Source organism: Notothenia coriiceps, unplaced genomic scaffold, assembly GCF_000735185.1.
Source record: "Notothenia coriiceps isolate Sejong01 unplaced genomic scaffold, NC01 NC01_scaffold00034565, whole genome shotgun sequence".
NCBI classification, from domain to species: Eukaryota; Metazoa; Chordata; class Actinopteri; order Perciformes; family Nototheniidae; genus Notothenia; species Notothenia coriiceps.
The window spans coordinates 24,503-45,393 of record NW_011367266.1 but is presented as its reverse complement, the minus strand read 5'-3'; the positions used below and the strand labels follow the sequence as shown (position 1 = coordinate 45,393).

Sequence of the window (20,891 nt, the reverse complement as noted above, 5' to 3'; positions counted from 1 at the left end):
TTGCAATATTTCAGTTGATTTGTAATGAATCCAGAATGTATGACATTTTTGTTTTTTTAATTGCATTACAGAAAATAAAGAACTTTATCACAATATTCTAATTTTCTGAGACAGTCCTGTATATATATACACATACACATTTATGTAAGACTACTCAGTAAACAATAGGATGAGCAATAGGCTTGGATTAAATGTTATTAAAGTTTAACAAATATTTCAATAAAAATGAATTAGATATATTTGTGTAAAAATAAAATAAAGTTATTCCAAATAGAATTAATGCTAAAGTGATCTCATGTTAGACACACATGAGATCACTTTAGCATTAATTAACTGCACACTGTTGGATGACTTTACAGCCTCAACCTTAATGAACATTTGCTCCTTGTATGTCTTGACATACAACTTGACAGGCCAATCAACACACACAAACCCTCACACATCAAGTGCCTAACTGTGGAAGTAATATGGGCTTGGCTACATCTTGAGATTAGTGAACCTCAAAACGGTACGCTATTAGCCTTGCACCGTGACGGCGGTTCGAGAAACAAAGTTGGTGATTGACACCTGTCTTGGGCTACGCTCAAGATTATCTAACAATTCCGATTCATTAGAATAAAGATACAAATTGAAATAGGCACTTCCCTGGTTCATACACACCAGCTGCTCACGCCTCTTCCCACCCGATTGAACCAACCGGGCTCCATTCCTTAAATCACGTCATTACAGGCGCATGGCGTGGCGCAATCCATCCCTCAACAAAATCACGGTTGAATACCAGTTCTGGCTCCAAAGACTGCAGCTGTAGGGCCCTGCTTGTTCCTGAGCAGTCGACTTCCCAACTGTAGGATGGTGTTGTGGCACCACGGCCACCTTACATTAATAGACAAACCTTGATATCTGTGTGAACAGCGGAGCACATCAGGTAAGGAGCTTTTATTTTAAACCTTCACTCCTGCATTACATTGACAACACCTTTGACAAGCAACAGGGCGAAATTGTAGGAAATGTGTCACCTTTTATACCTGGTTTGTATTGTTTTTGTTTGTTTGTAGCCTTTATTTAACCAGGTGAAAATCCCATTGAGATCAACGATCTCTTTTTCAAGGGAGACCTGCAATTTGTTGAAGTCTTTCATGAAATGTGCCTGAGATACATGGGTTGATAGATACTTGACAAAATACAGTCGTGGCGTAATGTTAACATAATGCTGTTAAAAGGACTTTGCTTAGCTATAATATTGCTTGTAACTGGTACCATTAATGTATTATACAATGTTAACTGTATAGGTACCAACAGCAACAGTATGTGTATATATAGCCAATTTTTCAGGATTATTGAGCTACAGTAATGGGTTATAAAATAATGACCAGGCACACTCTTGTCAAGATTATGTGTTCATACATTTTAATACTTTATCCACTATATTTAAAAAATGTTAAGGACTTAGCTGAAACTGGTTAAAGACAACCATAAGATAAGTAAAGAGTTCCTGAAGTTTGAGAAAGTTTTGGTCGAGAAGCCTTTTAGACTTCCTTGTAATGATGTCCTACCTGTTGTCTTTTTTCAAATGGGAAATATTTTTATTTTAGAGTATTGCTCAAACATGAGAGCCAGGGTAGGCCTATATCTGCTACATCTGATTGCTTAGTAAGATTATAAATCAAAAATGAATGTCTGGATAAAGAGTCAGACACTTCACAAGTTAAAATAACTAGTTTGGTGAGGAGCAACACCTTTAACTATTCTTAGGAGAACCTGTTAGGCCGGTGTGTGATGGCTGATGGAAGAAAGAATGGCTTCTTAACAGGTACGACAGCTTAAATGAGAATGGGTGTGTTTGAACTTGCAAATGTTTTTAGTTTGGATCTTAAATGTTATCTGTGTCGCTATTTTGCATTTTGTTTTATCAAGCCATCTATGGTAAACACATTCCAATGGCTGTGAATTAGATATGTTTTGTTGTTTCCTCTTCATCAATGTGTTTTTAGAAGAGGAAAGATAACCAGCCAGAAAAACATTTTGACATGTGTATTTACAGCCCAACCATGAGGGACAGACTGAGCAACCTGCAGGAAATGTCCAGCGAACCTGTGGAGCAGATGGAGTATGCCGAGTCCACTGTCTCCGAGGCCTTCAGTACCGTGGACCTGGAGGAGGAGTTGACACATGAGGCCGTGGTGTTTGACAACAGCCCGGCTCTGGATGAGGTTTTTTCCAGTTCGCAGGACATCCACAGAGAGGTCCAGCTCATCCGACTGGATATCAAAAGGCTTCGCGAGCATAACTCCCGCATGGTTGGTGGTGTCACCACCATGAGCACTATCAAAAGGAACTCCAACGCTATTGGTGCTGACATAAAATCTCGAGCTGAGGAGGTGCTGGCACGCCTGCAGGTCATGGACGGCAAGGCAAAAAAGCTTGAAGAAGAATTTGGCTCAAATTCCGCCGTAACACGAATTGCGAGAACCCAGTATGCTAGCCTCAGCAATGGTTTCCGCGACACCATGTTTGACTATAATGAGGCTGAGATGAGCCATCGAGAAAACTGTAAAGCCCAGATCCAGAGGCAAATGGAGATAGTGGGACGCGAGGTGACAGGAGAGGAAGTGGAGGAGATGATCGAGAAAGGTCAGTTACACATCTTTAATGACAACATTATGGCTGAAGGTAAAACGGCTCGATCAGCTCTGTCCCAGATTGAGAAACGCCACCAAGAGTTGATTGATCTGGAGTCACGTATCCAAGGCATCCATGAGATTTTCCTGGACATTGCCATGCTGGTTGAGGAGCAGGGCCCCATGCTGAATGCCATCCAAACCAATGTGCAGAAGACCGATGAAAGCATACAGGAGGCACTCGTTAAACTCGGCAGGGCCCAACGTCACGACAAAAACAATCCCTTTAAAAAGATGTTTTGCAGCTGTTTCCCCTGTGTCGACTAATGACTACAGTACAGTACAAACATGGGTAGAGTGATTTCGAAATTACAATGCTGTCTAGACAAGCAAAAGTGGGGAATTTTAAGAACATTTTCTGTATGTTTCAATTGTACAAACTTCAATATTGATAAAGGTTAAAACTATTGTGTCTAGATTTAATGACAAGGGTAAAATAACCTAACCTAACCTTCGACCTCTAATGTTTTTATGAAATGTTTGAGACAGGTATCTCAAATCCAAATTCATTCCCCTATGATGCAGGTGTCATGCAGACCTCGAGCAAATTGTATTTGAAAATGTTGTTTATGTTTTGAATGTCTGCTGAGTTTCCACATGTGAGGGATTTATCATAATGCAATGACTGCAACACATAAATTCATTTATGCAATTGTTTCTGAGATTATATTGTATAGTGTCTTATGAAGCCTTTTAGGTCATTAAATGTGTCACTTCATCTCAATTCACTGGTAAAAATTGCTATTCTTGATTTACGGCTGAAATAAATTTGACTTGATTTTTGATTAAATTGTTAATATATTCTGCATTCTTTTCTATATATAAATCATAATATTGGGTCAAAAGAAATCAGCCTTTTTGTGATTACCATTTAGCATTACACTCCTCCCCATCTCCCATTATTGTCTTATCTTTACTGTTTCTTTTAAACACCAGTAGGCTACACACTACATTACAGCAGCCTTATGTATTGTAAGTCGCAATGTTATGTACCTGGATCTTTTACTTTACACAGCTATTTTATGATTGTATGTATGATAATACCTTTCTTCTGTGGTGTCATATATTACATAAATAGTTATATTAAAAGTTGGTGTGAGTTTGGCTTTATTCTTGTTCAAACATGAAATTAACCTGTGTGCTTAAGTATAAACATCTGAATGTTCTCTAAACCTTTTAGTAAAAGTACTTATATAATTATGTTATATGTATTATGTTATTCAAATATGATCACTAATACTTTTTTTGCATTTAATGTTACGTTGGAGCACATTTTAACTCCATATCTTATGTACTGTTGGACAGTTTAATTTTAAAGTATAATAATATAATAATTCATCAAATGTTTTGTTTGTATAATCTTAGCCTGTAAAGTACTGTAAATAGTAATAGATTTCCCTGAGTTTTAGTAGTAGAAGTATAAACATTTAAATACTGTATGTAAAGTTAAAGTACTTAAAAATTGCATGTAAGTTCAGTACTTGAGTAAATGTAGTTAGTTTCCACTACTGCAATTATAAACCCTAGCATGTACAAGGTTCAGGAAATAGGCCTGAGCCTTTTGAAACACACACACACACACACACACACACACACACAGGTATCCTTTACAAACTTATGGCAGCTAGCATTGCATTAGCCCAGTGGTGCACTATCATATATTTAGGTATAGCTTCAGACATCCAAAAAAAAAATTCTATGAACACACTGAATGTTAGTGAATCCCTTCGCTTCCTGAAGTGAACAGTCAATTAACCAAATAGAAAAATGCGTCTTCCTTCAAGGAAGGATTGAGTGTTGCAGTAGGAGTGCCCATGTTGGTCACCTGAGGAGGGGCGTCAGTCACAGACATGCTTAACACAAAGCGACCAGACAACTTCCTTTCTCAGAATAAAAGATGCATTGCCCAGGCACCTTGGAACAAATTAATCAGCAAAATACACTTTGAAGGAAATTACTTGCTTCCTGTTTTTGTGGGAGCCACTCACAAGAGGTAAGAAAGTTTGAATTGACAGCATTTTGGGGGGTTTTATGTGTAGCAAAGCATCTGGAGACCAGTAGATTAACTGGACATACAGAAAGATGGGATTAATTTAATAGACATAAAGAAGACAATATATAATAAACATTTTCACACATTGTGACAAATGTGATTTTCTTCAATTGTTTTACTATTGTGACATGGGGAAATTGATCTTATTCAGTCTATTGACAGAATGAGACTACGAAAGAATACAAGACAGAAGCAAGACCCACCATTTTGAAAGGTTTTGCAACATGCAGTTTACAAACAGTTTTTACTGAGATACTTCTAAAACATATATCGTCTAACAATATTTTCTGTCTAACCCCACTTTCAATGGAAATATCTGCTTTTCAACAAGACAGTGCCTTCCTTGTTCCTGGTTTTAAAAAGTGCTTTGAGCTGTCACTGCTGTCATTGTTGTAAGTTGTTAAAGTAGAAAATACTGCAGAGAAACTGACCCATTATTGTTGGAGTAGTTATATATATAACCCTAACAGGTTAGCTCTGTATGTGGTTTAGTTTCCTTGGGTAAATTAAATATGAACCTATTCATGTTGTCATCAGGGTACTCAATGTTAAATATTTTCTTTAATGTTCACATTGTATGAATCGAAGTTTATACCAATACGAGTATGCTGAAGTATGTCGAACCTGAAACTTTTTTTCAGTACACAGTATTACTATCCACATATTCCCTAAATAAATACAAAAAAATTCAAAATAAAGAAAAACTCAAATTACAAACGCCAAGAAATAAGATAGACAATACCAACAAATGCAGTCAAAGCCACATTTTGAACTGAGTTGACAGGAAATATAGACATTTATAAATGTTTAACCATGTGATCGATAATTAGACCTATGATTAGAAATCTTATCTATGGAATTGTATTTTCAACACAAAGTACACCAGAACCAAAGCGAGACTCTTGATAGACACTTCAGATAAAAAAAATGTAATGTAATGTAGACTTGAAATTATCAACATATGTTTTTGCATGGGTCTCTCAGGCAGGATGCTGGACATGCTGGAGAGGCTGCAGACCATCAGTGAGGGGCAGGAGGACGACGAGTCAGACTGCTACGAACCTGAGTACGATGTAGACAAGGTGACTCTGTCTCAAGAGGCAGTGGTGTTTGAGAACTCCTCTGACATTGACAACATCCTGGGGGAGGCCCACTCAATAAGAAAGGATATCTCCCTGCTCCAATTGGAGATACAGCGTCTGAGCACCCACAATGAACGCTTTGGCACCACTGTGCGGCGTCTCACCTTGCTCAAAAAGGACTCTGACTCCATCGCTAGGGGGATCCAGCAACGTGGGGAGGGCCTGTATGTCTGCCTTCAGGCTCTAGATAAGAAGAGCAGACGGCTGGAGGAGAAAAAGGGTCCAAATGCTGCTGTGAGCCGCATTTCCCGAGCTCAGTATGACACACTGACCCGTGCCTTCCATGATGCCATGAGTGATTACAATAAGGCGGAAGAGATGCAGAGGTACACATGTCGGGGGAGGATTCAGAGGGAGGCCTCTATAATGGGGACTGAAATCACTGATGACCAGCTGGATTTGATGGTGGACAAAGGTGGTGAGGGATGGGCTGAGCTGTCCCAGAGCCTGGAGATCCAAAGTGCACGCTCGTCCCGCTCGGCGATGTCTGACATCAAAGGCCGACACAAGGAGCTGGTGGAGCTGGAGGTCCGGCTGAAGGAGGTCCATTCACTGTTCCTGCAAATGGCCATGCTGGTGGAGGAGCAGGGGTCCATGGTTAATAACATTGAGGCAAATGTGTGTTGCACTCAGGAATACGTTAACAAAATCAACGTTAACATGAAGACGGCCCTAAAGTACAAGAAGAAGAATCCTTTTCAGCAATGTTGTCCCTGTCTACCTTGTTGGGGACACAACTAAACTCTTTAGGGCTTATTTTTACTTTATGTCATTATATTAATTACTTAAAAGTTGAATAAACATTTACCTGTGTAAAAGGTTATGGACAGTTGAAAAAGAATGTTTGTACATTTTAAAAGGATGTTATTTGAATTGAAATGTTTAAGCTTACGGACGCAAAATAAATAATGTTATAGTAAATCAAAAGTTTGTTGTCTTTGGAAGAAGATCAACAGTAAGTTGGTTACGGGGATAAAAAGTACAATTGTTTTGATGTTGAAGAATTGGGTTCATGAGAGCTCGTGGTATTAAGGATAGAGAGCAATAAAATGTGTCTAAAACAGACATTAAATAAAGACGAATGAGAAAAGTTGAAATACTAAAAAGGATGAGAGATGTTTCATATTGCTGACAAAAACGCAAGTTTGGCACGAATGATAATTTGACGTGGTTGGTCGTGAGAGACAGCATGGGGAAAACCAGGTATGCACAAATACTTTAAATACAGTGAGTTCACATGCAGATTGTAAACACCGGAAATGGCCCTATATAGTAAAGCAAAGAGAAAATAAAACCATGTGGCTCTCCCAAATTATCCATAAGTCTATCTGTTGACATTTTTGATTTCAGAAAAGATGTGACTTATATTTGAGCCCATGACATAACTGAATCTATTTTCTGATTTTAAAATTGTATTGATAGTTTTTAATTACATTATATGTCAAACTGTAAGCTCCTAAAAGAAGGTAAATTATGCAGTCACATTTGTGTGTTTAGGGGTGAATCAGTCCACTCATGTACTTGGCCTTTTTCTTAGTGGAATAACCGGCAAATCTTACATTGTCCAATTTAATTTGCTTGGGGCAAAACGCCACTGGGCTCTTGTTTGCGGGTCATTCTACAGAAAGGGTGGAAGTACTGTCACTTACTTTTGCAGACACCAAAATACATGACGTTGACCTAATACTCACATTCATTATATATGTTGAATAAATAGAGATTGTCTTTGCAATGGTACTAAATAAAAAATAAACAAATTGCAATTTATTTAAAATGCCAAGTTCAAGGAACTGCCTTGTCACTTTGATCATACATGGAAGTGGAGCCTATAGTTTTGATTATACTTCTTTTTTTTCCATAAATAAATCTAATTTATATTTACATAACATTACATACATTAAATATAACACTGAAATGGTAAAAAAAACGCGAATTATTATCAATAATATCAAATAAATGTCAGTCACCCAAAATTACGTCATTGGTGTTACTGCTACACAAAACGCTTTTATTTTTGAAATAATGTACTGTCTCATAAGTGCCTCCTGTAAGAAGAGATCATTTGAGGCAGTGCAGTGGACAAAGACATAAGGAAAGTCAGATACTTCTTACTTTGTTTGTTAAAGATGTAATTTTATCTTCAAATTTTACGTGCGTCTTTCAAGTCTGTCATTAGTGTTACTAATTTCATAGCCCTAGGGGTGAACATTTGAATGGGAAAATGTATTGTATTGAAGAGTTAAACAATTTTGATATTGACTGAAGCCATATTTGGTCTGACACATTGCAGCCATTTTGTTAAAATGGTAGTGTTTTCTCCAAATTGTCACTGGTGTTACCGTCACTGGTGTTAGTCTTCTTCCTGGTAACACGTAACACCAGTGACATTCCTATACAAATAAGCTTTGTATAATGTATAAAAATAATAAAAATACTTTAAGCTCTACTTGTTGTGGATTCATCAAGTTAAGAGTTAGTTATTGCTATTCAACTGGTTTTAGATGTGTTTAGAAGGAATATATTTCAGCAGATTTGTATCACCCAGATTCCACCTTTTCTGTAGAATGACTTCTTCTAGGTGCTCTGTACTATGTTCAATAATAGGCCCAGATTAATTTGATAACAACAAATATGAAACATAATAATAGTTATGGCTATCAGCTGAGATAATAAAGGTTCTAAAGTTGGATGTTGTAAAAGCATGCTTAATTGTTTTTTTGTATCATTCTGACTCACTGAAACGGTTTTAGTAGAACCCAGTTAAAGAGTTGTGTCTTATTTGAAGTCATAATGCCGTCAAACTATGTGCAATATACTTTATGTGCAATATATATTTTATATACATATGCCATCTTTAATAACTGTAATATATACCGGGCTGCTAAATCCTAAAAACTGCTACAGGATTTGATTTGTAGATTTGATTTGTTTTTGATCTGTATTTTTGAAAATTATGTAACTTTTTTAGTTTTTTATCTTTTTTTAGCATATTGTTTATTGTTTATTATATTATAACTTAGTACTTTTTTAGCATATTGTTTTGTTGTTTGTTTATTATATTGTAACTTAATACTTTAACGCATTTCAGATATGCAACACTAAGCTGTCTGTGGCTCTTTCCTGCTGTCCCGCTGCAAATTTCCCCTCTGTGGGACTAATAAAGGTATTCTGATTCTGATTCTGATTCTGATTCTGATAATATCTGGTATTGGTCACATGGAAGCTACTGAAAAAAGATCTTCTGTTAAAATATGTTTGCATAATTTCCACTAATGAGCATGGAGGTATTTAAAGCAACATTGGTTCCCTAAGTGAAACCCGGGTTAATAGGAGGAAGACGTTTCTGGATCAAAAGTGAAACACAACAGTAGGAAAGAAGTGGATCAGGAGTAATTGACTACGTGGCCTATAGGCTAGCACTGTTTGGTTGTTTATTTCACTTCGACATAATTGTACTTAGTGGATTCAGTCGTAACACGCAAAGAATATAGTTATTAAAGTTGTCAGATAAGTGTAGTTGAGTAAAAAGTATAATATTTGTCTCTTAAATTGCAGCGGAGAGGAAAGGATCGAGTCTGAGTATAGTGAGTATTATTACGAGTTATTAGCTTGAGTTGGTGACTTGAAACCTTTTCTAAGTTAGTCTCTTACTGGGAGGACAAACGGCAAAATAATGCTTTGCTTGTAAGGCTGCGTTCGAATTATTTTTATAAATCAGTGTTTCAACATATGACATGAACACGTACTCCAGTAGACCTATTCCATTCCTAAAGTTAGCACTACAGCTAGCTGCTAACACTGCGCTAGCATAATGGCTAGCAACTATGGCTATCCCCGTGACGCATTGTTCATATGTGAGTATTGTTATAATGGTGTTCATTGCTAGCGCGTCGATTCTGAGGATGAAACACAACAATCATACAATGTGGATGTCTATTTCTCTTCTTCTTGGTGTTTTTCAAGTAGAAAAGTGTCAGAACGCGGTGTAGACACCAGGATGGCCGAGTGGTTAAGGCGTTGGACTTAAGATCCAATGGACATATGTCCGCGTGGGTTCGAACCCCACTCCTGGTAGATGTTTTGTTGTTGTTTCTGCCAATTACCTAAAAACAAGAACAGTGTCTCCGAAAAAGAGCATTCATAATAGAATACAGAAGTAAGCGGCTTATACTAATAAAGCCAGAAATCTAGGTGTAGTGATGTACTCAGACCTGAATTTCAACAGCCAAATTACAAGTCATTAGTTCTGCTTATTATCACCTGAAGAATATATTGAGGATTAAAAAANTGCTGGTGTTGGTCCACTGTGTTTCATCAAGCCCAGAGTAAATGCAGCTGGAGCTTTTCAGCAGACGGAAGCATGTAGTGCTCTAAAATCTCTTGGTACACAGCTGCATTTACTCTGGGCTTGATGAAACACAGTGGACCAACACCAGCAGCTGACATGGCTCCCCAAACCATCGCTGACTGTGGGAACTTCACACTGGATTTCAAGCAACTTGGATTTTGCTCCTCTCCAGCCTTTCTCCAGACTCTGGCGCCTTGACTTCCAAATGAAAATACAAAACTTGCTTTCGTCTGAAAAGAGGACTTTGGACCACTGTGCAACTGTCCAGTGCTTCTTTTCCTTAGCCCAAGTCAGACGCCTCTTCCGTTGTCTTGAGTTCAGAAGTGGCTTGACCATGGGAATACGGCTATTGTAGCCCATTTCCCGGACACGTCTGTGAACAGTGACTTTTGATACCTGGACTCCAGCTTCAGTCCACTGTCTTTGAAGCTCCCCCAAATTCTGGAAGCGACTCTTCTTCACAATGCTGTTAAGGCTGCGGTCATCTCTCTTGGTTGTGCAGCGTTTCCTGCCACATTTCCCCCTTCCAACAGACTTTTTGTGGATGTGCTTTGAAACTGCACTCTGTGAACAGCTTGCTCTTTGAGAAATTTCTTTTTGTGTCTTACCCTCCTGATGGAGGGTGTCAATGACGGTCCTCTGGACAGCAGTCAGATCAGCAGTCTTCCCCATACTTGTGATTTAGTTTACTGAACCAAGCTGAGTGTTTTTCAAGGCTCAGGAAACCCTTGCAGGTGTTTCGAGTTAATTAGACGATTCAAGTGATTCGTTGAACACCCTACTAGTATACTTTTTCATGATATTCTAATATTTAGAGATAGGATATTTGAGTTTTCTTAAGCTGTATGCCATAATCAGCAATATTAAAATAATAAAAGGCTTGCAATATTTCAGTTGATTTGTAATGAATCCAGAATGTATGACATTTTTGTTTTTTTAATTGCATTACAGAAAATAAAGAACTTTATCACAATATTCTAATTTTCTGAGACAGTCCTGTATATAACATAGTCTATAAATCATGGATGTATAATGGACCTGACTTCGCCTCTCTCTTGTAAATATCATATAGCACGTGAACGCTCACGCTCGTAACCGAGACCACATCCCTTCTTCTGAGGATGCTGCTTTCAAGTGTTCCTCGGAAATTTGATAGCTCTATTAATGGCAAAATACAGACCTTACACCAAAACATTCTGATCGATAACTTTAATAATAACGTTTCGACGGGGAAGACAAATACTTCTTAAGTTATGAGGTTTACTTTTAAATGATTACATTGTAGAAGTTTTGAGAAAATAGAGACGAACACTTCCTATATTTGACTAAACAACGTGCGTGTTGTTTATTAAAAGTAAAGAGCAAAAAAAAAGAGCTCCCAACATTCTGTTTACATCTCTTCACGCTGACACTGTCCAACTGTTGCTGTGTTGGTGTAAAGTGAATACCATGAACAAACACGAAATCCTTAAAATGGTGCTGAATATTCAGTCATAATGAGTGCGTCACGTTTTTGTGCTTTTTTCAAAAAGTGTGGGTTGTTCAAGCATGTCGAATATCAAAACTCCCACTCTCCCTGGAGACGACGTGTCTCCATCAGGACCCCGTTGCAGACTTTTTTTGTTCCTCCCATAGGTTGAATCCCTTGCTGACCACCGCAAGACACACACAGAGCAAACTTTAAACGACACGGGGAAAAAATACTTGAAGAAATAGCCATGAAGTTGTCTATGATTCGTAGTGCGTGTGGCAGCCTTCGGATACACCCAGCCCGTTCAGGAAGCAGGGTGAGCGGCTTTACGCGGAGATGCCCCCCGGTTGGTCCTGCTAACAGCCGGATGATCCTCCGGACCGCAAGCGCTACCAGCAGCGGGGGAACCAACCCGAGACTATCCGTCAACTTTGAGAAACTGTCCCAAAATGAGGATGGGTTTGAATGCGACAGTTCCTTGAGGTGAGGAAGTAGTGTTTACATTAGAATAAGGGTCCACAAATAACTGTATTAATGTTATATTTGTTAACCTAAAATAAGTAATGTAGGTGTTTTTCCTAAGTGATGTACTTCCGGTCCGCCGGCGTGTGATGCTCATGGTTAGCAGTCAGTTCATCACGTGCGATGTCAGATATCAGAGAGACTCCAAAAAGCTGATGTAACTTTTCTTTGTTGTTGCCAAAAACACACGAGGCCAAAATGTGAGTGTATTTATAAGCAGTAAACCTCACTACCTTTCCATGGGTTAAAAAATAGGTCGAGCTGAATACTTTTACTGTTACATTTGATTTACAACATCACCACTGCTTGTTTGCATAGTTTTTCATGCAAGTTGTATCGTACTTGATGGTGACAAAATATGTATTTTACAACTACATGATATCGTATTTAACAGTACATTCATTGATACGACTAGGGCGATGTTGACGTTTTGACAACATGTAGGTCAGTGGGTTAACTGTTCACTATAACACACACCATATCACGTGTAGTAAGGCGGCCAATGGATGCAACTTCCACCTAAGGGTTTTTTGATTCTATTATTTTATTATTTGACATATTTCAATATTTCCTTTGTTTTGTTCTTAGTAGATGTTGTATTCCTTCAACAGTAGCTAATATAGCCAAGCCACACTCTTTCCAATGTTTTTTATTTGAGTTACTGTTTATATTTGTAAATATCAAACTATTTTTGTCCACTTGAGCTCAGTGTTGTTGGTAAATTCAAAACTTTGGATCCAGGCAAGTTTAAAGGAGTTTCACTAGGAGGATAATTGTTTCATTTGAATAGGGTAAGTGAGAGCTATGAGGAATAATTTAGTGTTTCATTATTCCTACCAGTTAGCCAACAAGCAGAAAAGTTAGAAACAATACACTTTTTTGTTTAGGATAACCTTTCCCCAAATGTTGAACAGAAAAATGTCTTTGACCTAATGTTTGTGATTTAATTAATCTTACAATCCTGTGTGTAGCCTTAATGGATTAATGCAGATTGCTAAATTAATTTTCTTTCACAGGGAAGTGGTTCAGAGCACCAAGGAGGCAATGTTGGCCCTGCAGAGAAGAAACCCAGGAATTCAACCCCTTTTAGCCATTATACAGGTATTGTAACAACAAAAAATAATATATATAATTTGTATTTGCCAATGTAGAACGAAAGACTGCGTAAGGACATATACAAGTTATAATTTTGTGGAAGGTTGCCTTGAAATATGATCTAGTCTAAAGCCGATTGGCTTTGGAGTTTTGTTGGGTGAGTGTTAGCGCTGTCTTAATTGACCGTTGACCTAAAGTTGGCCTCTTTTTACTGAAGCCATTGAAGATGCCTGTGTTATCAGGTCTGTGTGTGTTTTTCTCAGTGTGCTCTTTTCATTTCAAAGGCAGGTGAAGTTGACAGCTTGTTGGAAATCAATAAGAAAATGGCAGTAAGGGTAAAGTCCTCTCTTGCTGTTACTCTTAAGGAATTTTAAGAACTTTGTCTTTTAAACAAATCAACATTATAATAATAATAATTCAAGTGTTCACCCTTTCCTTGTCTCTTTGCCCGCAGATTGGACTAAACATCACCCAGATTTGCCTGGCAAAGGAGTGCAGTGAAGATGATGTAAGTGAAGCTGACTCAGGCATTTGGTTAATTTCCCTACATGCCTAAAACTAGAAAAACTCTTCCTAACCCCTTATTTTCAGCAAGTCAGTGCTTGATTTAGCATCTCCTGGATGTTTGTCTGTGTAGCATGTGATCATGGTGGTTGTGTGAAGCGCATCAAGGTAATCGGTGCCTAACATAAGCTTTGATGCAACTCTGTTGAAAGACTAATCCCTGATTTCCTTATATACTTTGTCACTCTTTGGGGTTCAGTTTTCACTTCTTCTTTCACTTCATAGTATTTTCAGCATCTAAGTTTTACTCTTTTTAACCAGGTTTTAGTCAATGCATGAGGCATAGAGAAAGGATAAACCTCTGTGAATAGCTTGGAGGTTTCAGCTGAGAGAGAATTGATTTAAATTACAATCCCTGGCCCAAAGGGCTCTACTGATCCTATGCTCCACTTTCACATATCTTTCCTCTGTTTAAAAAATCTTCCCCTCTGTCACACTATTACTCCCTCGGAGATCACTGTGTATGCTCAGTCAAAAGCACTGGCCTTACATTTGATGTTGAGTTTAATGATTCGCCTCGTCGCATGTTTTGAATCACTTCTTTATTCAAATAAAATGTGTTATATTAAGATCTTTAGGTTTCAAAAACTTGACCTTGAGGTGTGAAGGCCTTTTTTAAACCCTAGAGACAGTAGTCATACCGTTACTGTTGCAAATGTGACTTGTTTCACATCCTCTGTTATGTGTATTTTGTCTTTGTGTGAATGCGTGTAGATTGTTGAGGAGGTTTTGAAGCTGAATGAAGACCCCAGGGTGCACGGAGTCTACCTCCACCTCCCCCCTGCTTCCCTCACCACTCGAGTGTTGAACACACTCAAACCTGAGAAGGACGTAGACGGGTAAAAACGGCACTAACCAAATGGGATCATTGAATTTAAAACTGCAGTTTTTTTTTCTGTCCCAAAGAGAGACATAACAGTGAAGAGCATATATTTGATAAATGGCGCATGCTGTTAAACGGTACTTAACTTAGATGACTTATGATTGTTTGTATTCCCTTTAAAAATGGCCTGACATGTTATTTCATGTCTGCATTGGACATTTCATGTCGTAGTCAGCCAGGTATCAGCTTTGCAGATTTCTATGTCCCATCAGAGACAAATGCATTTACTCACATGGTACACTAAATCAGAAAGGGCTGCACAGAATTAAGACTCGCTAAATCTAAATGCAAAATGTGTGACTTCAACAGCCAAGCGGTTAAGAAAATGTGCAACGCACCCTTTTTCATTATCACAAATGAAAGAGAACTTGTTCAACCAAGGTCTAATTATGAAAAGCTTGTCCGTAAAGTAAGTGAGGTTGTCCTATGAGAAACTCATGTGATATTTTACTTTACCCGGGAAGTTACTTTGTTTAATATTTGACTCTCCAGTGTTTTATTGATTTCTAATGAACTGACATGTGCATCAGCTGTATCACATTTTTCTGAATGTAGGTCAAAATATCATCCATATCACTTGACAAAAAAAGTGACTCCAGAGAAAAGAATGATGTATTTATTTAGATATTATATTTATATCAATTTTTTTTCTTATAGGATATCCGATTTAAACATTGGTCGTCTGGTGCGAGGAGACCTGAGCAAAGGCTTTGTGCCGCCCATAGCCAGCGCTGTGCTGGATCTGCTGGAGAAACATGGTAAATACATTTCCTTCTACAGGGACTCTATTCAGAGTCGTCAATGCATGCAAAATGCAGGTGTAGTTAATCAAAGTAAAGAGAGTGTAAGTTTGAGTGCTGTTACCGTAGCTTACCTTGTCCCTTGTTACGGCAGGAAAAGTATAGGTTTTTTCAAATAACACTATCAATGACTCTATTTTATTTAAATGTTCTAGTAAGAGTAACACTGTAGCTAGCATGCCTGAATTTAAAACAGCTTCCCACGTGAAAATGTCTCAACTTCAGGAAGAAAATTAAGCTCAAATACCCACTGTTATTACAATGCATTTTGAGGAACTATATGGGCATCTTAAACTTCAGTACAATAACATTTTTACTATTCGGACACAATAAAAAATGCTGACTGATCAGAATAACTGCTGAGTTTGGGACTAATTTAAGATTCACCCTGGGGTTCAAAGGGTACGGGTCAAAGTTCAGGGGTCACTGTTATTCTAAGAGTCCATGACACAAAAAGTAGAGATTTACTGACATGTGAAAAAGTGTTGCAACACAGATGTATTGAAAGTAAAGAATTGTGTCTTTGTTTGTCTGCATCTGGCTGTAATACTTCTAGATCAGGGGTCGGCAACCCCTGGCACGCGTGCCAGCATTGGCACGCGGCACCGTAACCAGTGGCACACTAGGAATAAGTGGAATAAGTGTGCAAAATATTTAAATTTTATTTTTGGATCCTGACCGAGACCGCCGCCAGAGCGTCTCCTCGTTACCTGCAGAAGGAAGCCATGCACGCAACGCAGCCCCGCTCTCTTTATCTCCAGGTGACTTTCTGCCGCTTTCCTCCGTGGTGCAGTGCTGATCGTTTCACCACGGAGGAATGCACTTCACTAATTGCAGTACCCATAAGGAGCTGTACAAATGCTGCAGTTTTTGCGTGGCTGTGTCTTTAGTTGAAAGCCCAGTGGCGATCTGTTCATCTTTTCTCGAAATAATATGCTACAAAGGGGCGGACTGGCCATCTGTGTGTTGAACTTTCCTGTCCCCTCCCAGACCGTAGTCGAGGAGGGCAGAAGCAACAAGCTTCAGGTTCAATAACCCACTTTAGCTTAAATGACTGGAGAGAGGCGAGCTCTTCTTGGGAGGCCGTTGCATTTATTTAGCTGTTCTTCTGTTTCACAAAATACATCACAGATCTGTTTTTCTGCTTTCCCGTTTCACTTCCAGAAACATACACGCGTTCCCTCACTGTCGCTCTACCATTCACAAACACACATGCACAAGCCACACCCCTCTCTCTCTCTCTCTTCTTAAAGGGACAGCGATCTCATCTCACTCTGCATGACCCTAATATCATAACATGTGTTCTCTGGAGAATCACAGAACGGACGATCGTCCTTATTATTATGCCGTTTAAACCAATTATTTAAATGTGTTATTCGGCATCATGTAAGTTGCGCTGACAGGTCCACACACTTCTTCCCCGCAGCGAGGCTCCCGCCCCCTCCTGCTGATAGTTGACGAGCGTCAAGCTCCTCACCACCCCCCCGTTGATAATTCTCGATCGTTGGCACGCTGATAACATTTTTTTTTTAAATGGCACTTCATATCAAAAAGGTTACCGACCCCTGGTCTAGATAATGGAAATGTGGACAATGTTGACAGTTTAGTAGCTTATGTGCAGTTACTTAATGATCACAGAAGATTATGACCTAATATTACATTTCTGCAGATGCTTCTTTGGAAATGAAAACTGTGCTGCTGGTTGGCGGAGAAGGACCCCTTGGGGTGTCCCTGCAGTGCCTGATTGAAAGAAGTGGAATGGTAGTTCTCAAGAGTCATTGGAGCTCCAATAACTTACAAAGACAGGTGTGTGTTTATGTGTGTGTTTTTGAGATTCCTTTTTTTTTTAAACACTACATTTTTTATGACTGGAGTTTGAATCACTCATCTCCAGTAGTTTTCGTTGTCCGCTTGATATTTTTTGTTTTCCGTGTGTTCTTTTAATAGTGTTTTACGTGTCATTGGCTTAAAAAAAGCTCTGTTAAGGCATGGCTTGATAAATGAAAAGCCTTCTGATGTTCCATATATGTTTTGTCATTATTCAGTTGCACCAGCTGCCGTCAGTCTCTGCTTTATAAAATGCAATGCTATTAAACGTGATCAGTTATAGATGTAACTGTTTTGCTAGTTGAAAGCCTTTTGTTAATATGATCAGTCACACGTTAGGGTTAACTTGTCTTAAAAGTGATAATGCCTGAACTACGCATAAAATACTCTTCAATTGTCCAAACTCAACAATATTATTTACTTAAACGTTTGCTTTTCTTGCTTGAAGTTTTTTATTTTCTGTAAATGTTTCACTTTCCTCTCTTTTGTTCATCTAAATGCCTTTCCTCTCCATATTTCCTAGGTGATGCAGGCTGATGCTGTGGTTCTGTTCGGAGCAGGGAATATGGAAGTCCCACCCGCCTGGGTTAAACCGGGGGCTGCTCTAATCCGCTGTGAGCCCACCCTAGAGACAGGTATTGTTAACATATTACGATAGTCATGATAATATAGTATGACATTTCATTTAAATATCATCGTAAAAAAATGAAGCTTTGACGTTTTGTAATATTTGATGCAGCCTTACACAACATTACATTACAGTTTTTTCTGTTTTAGATGAACATGCCATCCAGACTGGGATAGGATACCTCACAGCCGCCTACAGAACGGAGGTGCGTCTTTTCGTTTTGGTCTCCTTTCTCTCCCAATCGACCTACTCTATTCTTCTTTAACTTCCTACCTACCCCTCTGTGTCTCCTTTTTGTTTACTAGAATGTGGTGCGTAGTTGCAGTCGGTGGGTGCAGGAGCAGCAGTACCAACCCTGGCATCTACACAGCCTCAAACTGCAGCCCCTGACCCCTGTACCAAGGTATACCGTCTGTGAGGAATGTAACCACATCTATCTGGACAAAGGATCCTTTTCTCGTGTTATACTCTTCGTAGGTCTCTAAGTTGCATCTTAGAGACATACACTAAGCTTACAATATAAATAAATGACATGTAATGCTTCCTTTGTTTGTCAGTGACATAGCGATTTCCAGAGCTCAGACTCCAAAGCCAGTGGACCAGCTGGCTGAGGAGATTGGTTTGCTGCCAGAAGAGCTTGAAGCCTATGGCAGAAGCAAAGCTAAGGTCCGTCTCTCCCTGTTAGACCGCCTCCACAAACAGCCTGATGGGAAATATGTACTGGTTGCTGGGTGTGTGTGACTTATTTTTCATCTAAATTCCTTTCCGTAACTATCATAATTATCATATTTGTTAAGTTTTTCTAATTGTTTAAATGTGTGATTTTAAAATAAGTGAGCCTTGCTTGTTCTCAACAAGGGAACAAAGGCAATCGCTTAATCTATCCCTGCTTTCTTAAACCATTTTCTCATTTATTTGGCTGCAAACTGAATATTTATGATGTTAAACTGTTTTGTAATTTCCTTTTGTCTAGCATCACTCCCACCCCACTGGGCGAAGGTAAAAGCACGGTGACCATCGGCCTAGTCCAGGCCCTGTCTGCCCACCTTCAGCTCAACTCCTTCGCCTGTCTCCGACAACCATCCCAAGGACCCACCTTTGGGGTTAAAGGTCAGCAATTAATACTTCATGGGTCCTTAGGTTAATTGTTAAAAAAATATTCTGGCTGAAAATAATACTTTGTCCTCTCTGTGCTCTTTCCCTTGACCTCATGGAAATACGACACAGTAGTCTCTTATTCTGTAGATAATCATTCCAAAGTTGTTTTGCATGTTTTGGAATGCAATTTCTGTTTTTCTTCCGATTCGAATACATTTAGTGGGATTTGGACAAGGCCACAGACAGGCGCCCAAACCAGCAGCTAAGAATGTCTCCAGCAGTATCACTGTGTGATAGATAAGCTATCTTTGTCAGCGGGAGGCTAGCATTTTGTACAGGGGTACATTTTGTACAGGGGTGGAGTAGTTCACTCAAAGTCCACCACTCAGCATTCCTCCTCTGTGTGTCCCTGTTTGTCAGCCTCTGACTGTGCTACCTCTTCTTTGTGCCTAGGGGGAGCTGCAGGAGGGGGATATGCCCAGGTCATTCCTATGGAGGAGGTAAGACACACAGACACTCTCATTGCTCCCTAGCAGGACTAATGCTGGCTTCAAAGGCCTAAGACATGCAGGGATTCAAACTACTTTACACCCTGGAGCTGTAGCATAATATTGCCTGTGACTAAATCACTGTCTGTGAAGCAGGAAGGGGTGAGAGGAATGGAGTCTGATTTTTAAGCTGCAGCCTGCAAGAAGGTAGCCTCCTTTTCTCATAACAAAACACTGGCTTTTTAAAGATTTATATTTTCTACCACTCCTACTCCTCACTACTTCAATGTTTTGTTTCCATTTAAATCAAGGGGCTGCTGCCAAAATGAGATAACATTTGTCATAATATTTGTAAAGACCTAATGTCTGTATGAAGCAACATTAATCATGTGATACTAATGGTTTGATTTCAGCATCATAACCTCATCCTTGTTTTATCTCAACTTGTCTAAACCAACAATGAGTACTTCTACATTACATCGATAGTGTTTTGATCTCTTGAGTCTAATCCCGTCATCTCTATTCCTCTCTTTTTTTTTGGCTTGTTGTTCCTCTTCTATCCCTTCAGTTCAACCTCCATCTGACTGGTGACATTCATGCCATCACAGCAGCCAACAACCTGGTGGCAGCAGCCATCGATGCCAGGATGCTGCACGAAGCAACGCAGACAGACAAGGTGACCATGTGATGATGTCACCAAGTAAAACTGTTGTTTTGACCTTATTCTGTTATTCTGTGATTTATGAGTGGAAATAATTTCTTATTCTAAAATATTGAGTGTAAATACTACAATATTTGTATCTTGGCATATCAATGAGTAGTCACAGGGAAGCCTCAAACATGTGTTACAGAAACAGTTTACCGATCTAATGATGCGATTGTGTATTTGCTGTGATACCAGTTTTTTCTTCAAGATGCAATTAAATGTACTTTATATGCATATACACACATAAATGTATTTAAAAAAAAATTCTTATACCCCAAGGCCCTCTTCAATAGACTGGTCCCTTCAGTGAATGGAGCCAGAAGATTTTCCCCTATCCAAATCTCCAGGCTGAGGGTGAGTCCAAACACCGCAGTGCCAGAATCACTTGCGTCAACAATCATTAGAAGCCAAAACATTGTTGTTTTAAAAAAAAAACAGTTTTGTCCACTAGGGGTCCTCGGTGAGCTTATCTTAAAAAAACCTCTTTTTGCCACCACATCCTTATCTCCAAGTGTGTGTTAATCTCTGCTGAAGCTCCTTTCTATACGTCTACAAGTATAAGCTGTTTTTGAGCTTTCAATACTAAAA

The 20,891-nt window shown here is 38.9% G+C and overlaps 3 protein-coding genes and 1 non-coding gene across 4 annotated transcripts in view; all 4 read left to right on the top strand.

Annotated features, from left to right (window-relative positions):
• Nucleotides 1-417: 417 nt before the first annotated feature.
• Nucleotides 418-3,770, top strand: stx11b.1 (syntaxin 11b, tandem duplicate 1). The gene is made up of 2 exons (XM_010790795.1): nucleotides 418-925; nucleotides 2,042-3,770. The coding sequence occupies exon 2, from the start codon at nucleotides 2,049-2,051 to the stop codon at nucleotides 2,943-2,945; it is 897 nt and encodes a 298-aa protein (XP_010789097.1). The 5' UTR covers nucleotides 418-925; nucleotides 2,042-2,048; the 3' UTR covers nucleotides 2,946-3,770.
• A 714-nt stretch (nucleotides 3,771-4,484) lies between these two features.
• LOC104962357 (syntaxin-11-like) lies at nucleotides 4,485-6,794 on the top strand. Its single transcript, XM_010790794.1, has 2 exons — nucleotides 4,485-4,671; nucleotides 5,716-6,794. The coding sequence occupies exon 2, from the start codon at nucleotides 5,721-5,723 to the stop codon at nucleotides 6,612-6,614; it is 894 nt and encodes a 297-aa protein (XP_010789096.1). The 5' UTR covers nucleotides 4,485-4,671; nucleotides 5,716-5,720; the 3' UTR covers nucleotides 6,615-6,794.
• A 3,070-nt stretch (nucleotides 6,795-9,864) lies between these two features.
• Nucleotides 9,865-9,947, top strand: trnal-uaa (transfer RNA leucine (anticodon UAA)). The gene has a single exon. It is a non-coding gene; the product is annotated as a tRNA-Leu (tRNA).
• A 1,291-nt stretch (nucleotides 9,948-11,238) lies between these two features.
• The window catches only part of mthfd1l (methylenetetrahydrofolate dehydrogenase (NADP+ dependent) 1 like), a 33,364-nt gene continuing 23,711 nt past the window's right edge, over nucleotides 11,239-20,891 (top strand). The window contains exons 1-15 of the mRNA XM_010790793.1: nucleotides 11,239-12,175; nucleotides 13,231-13,315; nucleotides 13,594-13,644; nucleotides 13,764-13,817; nucleotides 14,588-14,712; nucleotides 15,414-15,514; nucleotides 17,226-17,362; nucleotides 17,907-18,018; nucleotides 18,161-18,216; nucleotides 18,317-18,414; nucleotides 18,569-18,742; nucleotides 18,985-19,121; nucleotides 19,563-19,609; nucleotides 20,166-20,273; nucleotides 20,583-20,657. Of these exons, the coding sequence (XP_010789095.1) occupies nucleotides 11,940-12,175; nucleotides 13,231-13,315; nucleotides 13,594-13,644; nucleotides 13,764-13,817; nucleotides 14,588-14,712; nucleotides 15,414-15,514; nucleotides 17,226-17,362; nucleotides 17,907-18,018; nucleotides 18,161-18,216; nucleotides 18,317-18,414; nucleotides 18,569-18,742; nucleotides 18,985-19,121; nucleotides 19,563-19,609; nucleotides 20,166-20,273; nucleotides 20,583-20,657 (1,596 nt within the window). The 5' untranslated portion in view covers nucleotides 11,239-11,939. The remainder of the gene's footprint in view (nucleotides 12,176-13,230; nucleotides 13,316-13,593; nucleotides 13,645-13,763; nucleotides 13,818-14,587; nucleotides 14,713-15,413; nucleotides 15,515-17,225; nucleotides 17,363-17,906; nucleotides 18,019-18,160; nucleotides 18,217-18,316; nucleotides 18,415-18,568; nucleotides 18,743-18,984; nucleotides 19,122-19,562; nucleotides 19,610-20,165; nucleotides 20,274-20,582; nucleotides 20,658-20,891) is intronic.